The following is a 10,013-nucleotide window of genomic DNA, read 5'->3' as shown; positions in this document are numbered from 1 at the left end:
TTTTATATTGAGCAATGTGCGGTTAATATGAAATAGTCATTTATGCCAATTGTAGTGTTGTTAATGCTTTGTTTTATCATGTGTTAAACTGTTATAAATCTATTTTTTCGAATAATCAACTTAGGAAAAGATGCAAGACTGTTGTTGTGAAAGATCCAACAACAAGTGGATTTCATGATAAAAGTAATTAAAATAGTAGGATAGACAGATTCACTAGATTATCTACTTTAGAGATAAAGAGCTATAATCATATAGAATATTCTGAATAAAACCAAACATGCATTAAAGTTACAAGCGAGACTTAGAGATTTGTCCCCTTGCTTTACTGTATATGATTATGATGATATAGAGATACACCACAAGATCGCTTTCTGACCTCTCCTAACATGATATAACTAGTCATGTACAGACAGGGACGGAGCCAGAAATAATCAGTAGTGGGGGCAATATAGGTAGTAATATCTCTGAAATAATCAATGTATATCGATTGTATAATATATCAGATACATTAATTACTTAATAAATCTAAAAAAAAATCAAATTTCTTTTATAAAAAAGACAGACGGAGTATTAAATAATATAACAAAAAAATTTAAAATATAATTATATATCACAATTATTTTATAAAAAATTCATATTAAAATAATTAATTATTTATATCATTTTAATATAAATAAAAATATTATTTTGTATTCATAATTAAACAATCATGATAATCAAAAGATTTATAATTAAAAAAAGTTATTTAAAAAAAATAATCATTTTAATCATTGAATATGTGAGACGTTATCACTTTTTGTGAGTAATTTCTGGATTAAATTTATAAGTCAAAAATATATTAGATGACTAATTAAATAATTATTTGTTATTTTTTAAGAATGTCAAATTACTTAATTAATTAAATAATATTTCAAAATTCCTCTTTAATACTCTATTAATTTTAGTGGGGGCTCTAACCCACACAATGACTAACGTGGCTATGTCCCTGTGTACAGACAAATGACAAGTTATAGCAACAGATCATTACCAACGTGCTCTCCATTATTGAACTCATTTACTCTCTTTAAATTGTTCTTGACTTTGTTTGCCACCAAACCGAACATGCAACAACATACATTATTTTATTCTTGCTTCTTACTATTCTATCACTTGTTACTTTTAACATACATGTATACTTGCATGTGACATCATACGTTTTCAAGCAACAATGACATGTATTCTTACCCGGCCGCAAGTAGGCATGGAAGTTCTATATAGGACATTTTCGTTCTTTTCAATATGCACATTAATTGTCTTGTTTCAAAGATGTAATGTAATGCGGGGAACAATCGACATGTCTACATACGCTAGTCGGTAATGATATTTCTGATTCTTTAGAATACCCAGATGCTTTTTGAACCATTTTTTAGGAAACCTCAATTGTTAGTGGTGTGAGGTGATTGTACGATTCTCAATGCTTGAGTGAGGTGTAAATGGATTTCAAAGCTTCATTTTACCTTTTATGTTGTTAACGACCTGCAAAATGAAGTATTTATGTTTCTTTTATCGTTCTTCTATAAGATTGTTCTTGTTCCAGCATTGGATCAAGTTCATATAATTTTGTTCGTTGGCACTGGTCTTACATGTTTGATTGTTCCTTCCTCTGAGTTCCAAAGTTCAATGTTCTTCTTTTGCTCTTGTTCTCTTTTTATAGAGTTTCTAAGATAATGAGTGTTCAATCTTGCTTGCTTACTACATTGCACCTACATTTGTTTTCTTTCACAACATATTTTAAGCATGGTAATTGTCTCAACCTCAAACAAGAAGACTGATAAGGCTATTTCAGATGACTAAATGGATCCATACATACTAGGTATTATTTTCGATTTTGTTCGCAATGATGTTTTTTACTACTAGGTATTGTTTCTGCTTTTATTCATGAAGATGTTTTTGAAAAAGCTTTGACTTATGTGGGTCCTACTACTAACTAGGGAGTGTTTCTACCCATATGAAGATAAAAGGATCTGCAACTAATACAATGGAAGCGTTATCCCTTTTCATGAATGCATATTCTCCCTTATAGGTTATCACCTTTCTTTCAATGAATTCAAAGTCAGTGTATTGAATTATTTGCTTAGTATCCCTTCACAGTTAAGGAAATTTGTTCAAAAAATTTAGTATTGGTGTGAGTATAAGGTGTTAAGTTGACCGTGAGGTTATTCTTTCATCTTTTTAAAACTCAAAAACATCCCCAACTACACGAATGGTTCTGGTTTTCTCTCATTGAGTCAACATATCAAATACTTCGATACTTTTTCTGATAGTGTGAAGAAGTTCAAGGATCGCTTTTACCTGATTACTCATCTTAATGAAAAAGCGCATGCGAAGATCTGCAACTTTGAACATGGTCATTCCCATGTGTGCACATACGTCTTCCGTGAGTATTTGACCCAAAGTCATTAGTTAATGGGGTGAGATCATGTGCTTACAAGGAGGTATATTTTTCTTAGGAGGATCTATATTTGACGAACTAGTTGGTGATCCTCTGTAAGGATCTTGGTTATGTTGGAGGAGCTTTCCCATCTAATGAGGTATCAAAAAATTATTGTAAAGGTACTTTTAGACTAGCTAACTAGTGGACATCAATTCAAAGAAGGAAAAAAAGAGAACTTTCGATAAGTGACACAAGAGCTTTATTTTACTTGTTTCTTTTTTTGAATCTTTTATGGTGTATCCTTTGTTGATTTTATAGATGTGATAAAGTGAGAAGATAGAAGATGTTATGTGATGTATAAGAAAAGAGGTTAATGCTACCTCCATATCTGATTGTCTCAATAATTTATTCAACTCACTTATATACTCCCTCCGTTCACAACGAGTAACTCAATTGACAATTTTACATAGATTAAGAAAAAGAAATAAATAAGAGAGAATGATACTTTTACTAAAATATTTATGTCAAATATTGAGAATGGTTAAAATAATATTAATTAGATAGTATAATTGAAAATATGCATTAAAAATTATAATGAACCATTTATTTTGGGAACACTTTTTTATTTCAAATAAAACACTCATGATGGAACGGGAGAGCATAAATTGATTTTCTTTTTTAAAAAAAAAAATAATTTCCAAAATAACCATTATTTCAAATTATTTACCAATATAACCATGTTTCAGGTACACCTCTAAAGCATGCGTCAGTTGTACTGGCGCATCCAAGTTGTAATTTAACATAGGCGCCAATGGTGTTGGCGCATGCATGCAAATAAAGTCAATGCAATTTGCGCATACTTAATTATATCAAGTATATGCCCCATTGCATGTGGCATGCATGTGGCGCATGCTTTATATTTTATTTTTATTTTTAAATTTTATATGTTATACATATAAATAAGTAAAATAAATAGGTAAATGAAAAATAATTATTAATATTATGATATAAAGTTAAAATATATAACAATTGACAAGAAAACCAATGTCCCGCCTCATTACATGTGGCACATGCATCAAAGGTTTTGCTTTCTGTAAACCTATTATATAAATTGCTAGTGCATGGTTGTACGGGAAATATAAACGAACACTACTGATGGCAGTGGCACAAGATGGCAACAATAACATTTTTCCAATCGCATTTGCACTAGTTGAAGGGGAGACTGTTGGGGGGTGGAGTTTTTTTCTAAAAAATCTCTGATTGCACGTTGTTCCTCAGCTTAACCTATGTTCGATCTCAGAAAGACACCCTTCAATTGTGAGTGCTTATAAAAATATTGATAATGGCTGGCAGGATCCTCCTTCGACGCATGTCTACTGCATTAGACATATCGCTCAAAATTTCATGCGGGAGATCAAAGACAAAATATTGCAGAAGAAGGTTGTCAATGCAGGGTATGCATTAATAGAAACCTTCTTTCACACACTACCGCGAAGACATCAGATTGTCAAACGCAGATGCAGTAAGGTGGATCGACAATATTCCATTGGAGAAGTGGACTAGGGCATACGACAACGGTCAATGATAGGGTCACATGACAACAAATCTTGTGGAATCAATACACTTTGTCTTCAAAGGCATCTGAAACGTACTTATAACCGCTTTAGCGCAAACAACCTACTTTAGGCTAGGGGCGTTGTTTGAGATCAGACATTAGAAATGGAGTTTAGTGTTACAATCTAGGAAGTTGTTCAGTGACGCTTCAATGAAATTCATTAAAGAGGAAATTGACAAAGCTAACACACATGTGATCACGGTATTTGACCGTACTAAAGGTTGCTACAGTGTTGTTGAGTCGATGGATCACAATGAATGCATGTCGAGGGGACACTATTGAATGGAACTAGATAGAGGTCGGTGCAACTGTGGAAAATTCCAAGTCTTTCGTATGCCCTACTCCCATGTCATAACGGCATGTTCAAAGGTTCGACGGGATCCTTCTAACTTACTATCTGACGTTTACAAAGTCATCAACATTTATAATGTTTACAAAATTAGCTTTTTGATGGTAGCAAAAGAGGATTACTAGTCGGCATATCAAGGGGGCATTCTCTAGCATAATGAAATAATGTGAAGAAAGAAAAAGGGTCGCCTAAATAACACCCGTATTCAAACCGAAATGGATATGGCGAACAAAATGGTTAGATTATGTAGTTCATGTCGTCAACCTAGTCATGATCGTACTAATTGTCTCAGTGTTGGGACAAGCACAACAAGATAATTTTAATTGTAACTCTTTTGCTTTATATTAAAAACAACATTCATTTCATATGATAAACAAAACAAAAACAATAATTAAACAACAACACAAGCAACTACAACAAATAAAATAACATCACGTAAACAACATAATTATACGATTACAACCATCAAACCAATTTTGTGAGAAATATACACCATCTTGTGAACGTCTCTGTCAGTTTTAATATTGACACATGAATATGAAGACATTTTAAAGAAAAATGGAAAAAGAATGAAAGAAAATGGAATAAGATAGTGAAAAGTGGTATAAAAAATTATGGGAGGGTGATGTTGTGTATTTATAGATGAAATGGTGGATCAGTAGCCACATGCATTAGAGTGGACTATACATGCACCATTATATGTAGCGCCTACACATGCATAGTGCGCCATGACCATGGATTATGGCGCCAATGAATAACATTTTCATTGGATGCGCCAATGCACCTATGTAGATGTTTTTGAAAAAATAATTATTTTAATGAATATTTTTAAATTATAATTATTTTAGAATTTTAATTAAAAAACTAGATTATTTTTTAAAAAATTGCATAAATTTATACGAACATTAATCAAATTTATATTCAATTACTATGCTCGAAACCAACATAGGAGAGTCACATATATCTCAATGTCGGCTAGCTTGCACCTATGCAACCTTCCACAACTAACTTAACGTCGGCTAGCTTGCACCTATGCAACCTTCCACATACTTGTTTACACAATAAATAAAAACAAAAAAGTGCAAAAGTTATTTTGAAGTTAAGAGTTGACAGTTGCATTTACACATGTTTCATTTTACAAATCCGCATAGTTTGGATCTTGTCATAACAAAATTCCCATGAGATTATATTTTTCATTCATTCGCTAAATCTCACCATCAGTACCATTTTTCTACACTGGTCATCATCGTAAGAAAATTAATGTCAAAACTTAAAATCCACATGAAAATTACAAATAAACTAAGATTTATAACATAATACGTATTATTATTGTATCGCTTTCACAACAACATTACACGTTTATTGTATCGCTTTCATAACAAAAGCAAAAGTTTATTTAGGAATTAACACTGAAAACAGACAACATAGACAGGAACAGAACATAAGAAACTAAAACCAGAGTACTATATCTCCTTCCCTTCTTCCTCCTCGCTCTCATCCTCACTCCAGCAACATTTCAGAGTAGACTTTGGAGATGCGCAGCCATCATTTCGAACAAAGGAACGGTAAACTACAGCACCACCTTCTCCAACAACTTCATTGCTCCTCTTCCCACTGTAGTATCCTTTAACGTCTAGAGGAAATTTGTCAAGTTTTTCACCATTCATATCGATGTGCAAAGCAATAGAAAACTCAGCTGGATAGAAACATGCTAAAACCCTTTCAACAACTTCATTCAGAGATTTCTCTTCATACTCATAACCCACAGCTTCAAAGCTTGCATAACTGAATCCATCTTCAGGGGTTACATGGATAGTCGATATGGCATTCCCTTCTATTCCATTCATTGAATACCCACATGGATCAAATTCAAAGTCACATATGTCAGATTTTGGAAGGATCTTCCTGATTCCAGAATTCTTAGTCATCAAAGCTGCTGAAGATGTGCTTGTCTTGAAAAACACAGATGCTTTTTCCTTATCTAAACCAGTCATGCACATTTCAAGGCCATATACAGCTTCCGGTGAAGCTTCTGCCTTAGCACTGGCAGAGTAAATGTGCCAAATTTGTGACTTATCACTATCACCCATCATATAAGCTTGGCTACCAGAACCAAGTTTGCCAAAATAGCTGTCAAGAACATCAACTTCCTCAGAAAAGCTTCGATGAGGGAATGATTGAGCACCGGGAAAGATGAAGCTACCGCGAGTGTATCTCACCGATTTCACAGCAATGTTAAGACCATCAGCCAGCTTAAGAATTGCAGGGATAGACAGAAGCAACTTTGTAGTCCCACAGGTTTTGATGATAACTTTGTAAGCATACACAAACAAGCTTGATTCAGAAAGAACATATGAATCAACATAATCATTAGACAATGAGTCAACAATAGTGCACTCGGCTGGGTTCAGAATTTCATCCAATTGGTCTTTAGACAATGCTCGTAGACCTAATCCAGCAGGATCAGAGAAAACACCACTCTCAAAAAAAGTCATCTCAAGCCTCTTTTCGTAGCCTTCAAAACCAATAGCTGAGTTTGTCATAGCCATCTTGATTCAAAAGAGAAAACAATTCTTGTTTTTTGTCGAGAAACAGAACAGGAGCAGAAGAAAAGCAACCAGTAGGAGGAAAAAAAGGAGCAGAAGAAACTAGAATAATATTGCAGTATGAAAGATGAAAAACCTAAATCTATCAGAACCCAGAAAATCTCAGGAGGGTTTGCGGGTGCACTGCACAATAGAGAAAAAAGAGGTGTCAGAAACAAAATCAATTAAATAAATAAGCAATCTTATGTTAATGTTACATTAATCAAATGAATTGAAAAGGAAAATTACGTTTGAGTAATCAGCAGATTTGAATTTTTCTACTCCACCGTGTGGTCTAACGTCTTCAATGATGTAATCGAGAGGAGCTTCGTATAAAGAGCATTTACTACTACTACTAGACTTCTTCTTACCACCTTTTGACTCCATTACTTCATTCACACCTTCCTGGAAAAGGAATACAACACAAAATCAACAATAAAAAAGGGCAGTAATTGTAAACAAAAAAATCATGAAGTCCGGGTTTTTTAGTAAAGATAGCCAAATTATGTGAAACCACTATGGAAGATTTGGAAATCATACCAAATTCAACATTAGACATGAAATAATATATCTTGAACAACACATACATCAAAATTGGAACAGAACCACACCGATTTCTTAACTAGTTAGAAATACAATTGAAAGTGAGCACAACACTTGGCAATCAAATCAAATATATAGAAAAACAAAAATAATAAATAAATTAAAAGCTGTAAAAATTTTAGATAAACATACTCCAAGGAAAAACCTGCAATATCATGTCCCCCCTTCATCCAGATCATTTGACTCTAAATTGAGTTTTTCAGTGCAATTAGAAAATCCATTTTTCATCCTCCTGTTCTTCAAAATCATTTCTGATTCCTTCATCAACTTGATGTATCTCTTCCTCACACTCAAAAGAGGATGCTTCTCAATAGCCAATTCATTGCAGTAAGCTTCTTTAAGAATAACGGTGCATGTTTTATTCCTAAAAGACATGTAAAACATATGGGGATGCCGCTCGAATGCTCTATGCACTTTCTGTGGAAAGCCAAAATACTTCTTGAGACAAAGGAGCTTTCTTCTTTCGGCTGAATGATCAATAAATAGGGAAAGCAGTTCATGAAGAACGCCAATAAGTCTTTTCTCTGCTATGTCACTGTTTGGATCCAAATTTGAAAAATCCTCATAGGGTGAAATATATGGTAGCTTCTGAAATTCATGTAGCCAAATTACAATCTTACTTTTCACCCTTAAAGCTTTTGATGGAAAAAAAGGAAATTCAATTGCATCTGCCGATGAACCATCGAAGTTCAAACCTCCTTTTATGGCATTCTTCTCCAGTACAGAATAAACCCTCTCTCTGCTTTCAAGAGCCAGCCCCTTCAGTCCATCTTCCATCTCTACAAACCTGAAGGATTCATCAAGATTTTGTTCTGGGTGCTGCAAAAAATCACTAGGCAAGCCCAAATACCATTGCATCCCTTGAATTATCTTTAAAGGTAGAACATTCTCTTTGGTCATCAATATCATCTTCCTCAACCTGGATCTTAATTCCTCCCTACTTTCTTCATATACTTTTTTCTCATCCCTGTCAATCTCAGCAGCTTCAGTTGTCATCCTAAACCAAGGATGATTACACGCAGGACCTCTAAACTCTTCAAAAATGGAGGGATATTGCCTCATAAATCTTGAAACCTTCATTGGCACATCTAACTGTAATCCCCTCTTAGATACAGCAGAGATAGGGATGCACCCATTAGGACTCTGGACAATGGAATTTTTTAGGGCAATAACCGGCTTGAGCTGAATAGAGTGGTGAATGTGCTCAATCGAGTCATAGTATGAATCTTTTTTCCATTTCATGTACACATTCACATAACTATACCTCTGGATGTTTGAGAAAGGAAGCCAGGGGATTTTGTGGGTATGGGGCAAGTTGAGCAACATCGAGTGAAAAATTCAATTTAGAATCAAATGATCTGGATGAAGGGGGGCATGATGAGATTGCAGGTTTTTCCTTGGCGTAGGTTTATCTAAACAGTTTTGCAAAATGAGATACAAGATTTTTCAAGCATCAAATGCTTTTCAAAAATTCATCAAATCCTATCAGGCAACAACACGGCAAAGAATACAAAAATATTCATCAAATCCTATCAAAAAATTCATCAAATCCTATCATCAATCTCTGTTCAATTCATTCAAAAACGTTCATAGTTCTGCTACCAAAAACACACTTAATAACCTAAAAGAACACAAAAAAATGAAAATGGAAATAAAAACTTGAAACTCACTGTTGTTTAACAATCGGAGAACAATCTGTTTCTCGACTTCCCCTCTGTGAATCAAGATTTCGGATTATAAGACCTAAATCGAACAAAATCAAAAACAGAAAAAAATCATCAACCATTGAAATCGTCAATCAAATAATAGTGAAAAATACAGAAGCTAATCGCAATGCACTTACAAAGAATGCAGAAAAAATTGAAACAGATCAACGGCGAGACCGAGGAGAGAAAATTAGGTTTAGAAATATAGAATTTGGAATTAGGATCTGTTTGAGATGATATGAGAGAGGTGAGGTTTATATAGAGGTTGATGTGGAAGTTCAATTACAATAATACCCTCGGGGTTTTCTATGTTTTGATCTCATCCCTTTGCCTCGTCCCTTTTCTTAGCCACATACCGGTGTCCTTTAAAATTGGTATAGAATCTTTTTTTAAGCCACTATATAAATAAAGTGATCTAAAATTAGTACTTTAATAATTCAACTTTCTATAAAGGTAATAATAATTCAACTTCCTCATGTGAGATAGTATATTTTAGCTATTTTTAATTGTGTAAAAAATGTTAACATATTAGAGATTGTCTTCTATAGGTACAAGATTTGGGCAGAAGATATAGACACACTAACCTCAAATAGAAAAAAAAAAGTTTAATAATGTATCATTTTAAAATAATTAAATGATATTATATAATTATGTGTGTGGGCATAAACTATTTTTTTTTCCTTGAGTTTGTATCCAACCAAGTCTTTCTCGATATATTATATATAAATTTTTTTAAAATAAT

The 10,013-nt window shown here is 33.4% G+C and overlaps 2 protein-coding genes across 2 annotated transcripts; both read right to left on the bottom strand.

Moving 5' to 3' along the window:
• Positions 1-5,677: 5,677 nt before the first annotated feature.
• On the bottom strand, positions 5,678-9,581 carry LOC127128412 (S-adenosylmethionine decarboxylase proenzyme). Its single transcript, XM_051057709.1, has 4 exons — positions 9,409-9,581; positions 9,236-9,308; positions 7,212-7,367; positions 5,678-7,106 (listed from the first exon to the last, which is right to left on the bottom strand). Exon 4 carries the CDS (start codon positions 6,924-6,926, stop codon positions 5,841-5,843), a length of 1,086 nt encoding a protein of 361 aa, XP_050913666.1. The 5' UTR covers positions 6,927-7,106; positions 7,212-7,367; positions 9,236-9,308; positions 9,409-9,581; the 3' UTR covers positions 5,678-5,840.
• Positions 7,374-9,229, bottom strand: LOC127128411 (protein WHAT'S THIS FACTOR 9, mitochondrial). Its single transcript, XM_051057708.1, has one exon. It carries the CDS (start codon positions 8,889-8,891, stop codon positions 7,719-7,721), a length of 1,173 nt encoding a protein of 390 aa, XP_050913665.1. The 5' UTR covers positions 8,892-9,229; the 3' UTR covers positions 7,374-7,718.
• Positions 9,582-10,013: the final 432 nt, after the last annotated feature.

Source organism: Lathyrus oleraceus, chromosome 3, assembly GCF_024323335.1.
Source record: "Lathyrus oleraceus cultivar Zhongwan6 chromosome 3, CAAS_Psat_ZW6_1.0, whole genome shotgun sequence".
In the NCBI taxonomy this organism is placed as follows: Eukaryota; Viridiplantae; Streptophyta; class Magnoliopsida; order Fabales; family Fabaceae; genus Lathyrus; species Lathyrus oleraceus.
This window is presented reverse-complemented; position numbering and strand designations above follow the sequence as displayed.

Excerpts from the sequence above, each read along its gene's own strand:
- LOC127128412 (XM_051057709.1), bottom strand. The coding sequence starts at position 6,926 with ATGGCTATGACAAACTCAGCTATTGGTTTTGAAGGCTACGAAAAGAGG.
- LOC127128411 (XM_051057708.1), bottom strand. The coding sequence starts at position 8,891 with ATGTTGCTCAACTTGCCCCATACCCACAAAATCCCCTGGCTTCCTTTC.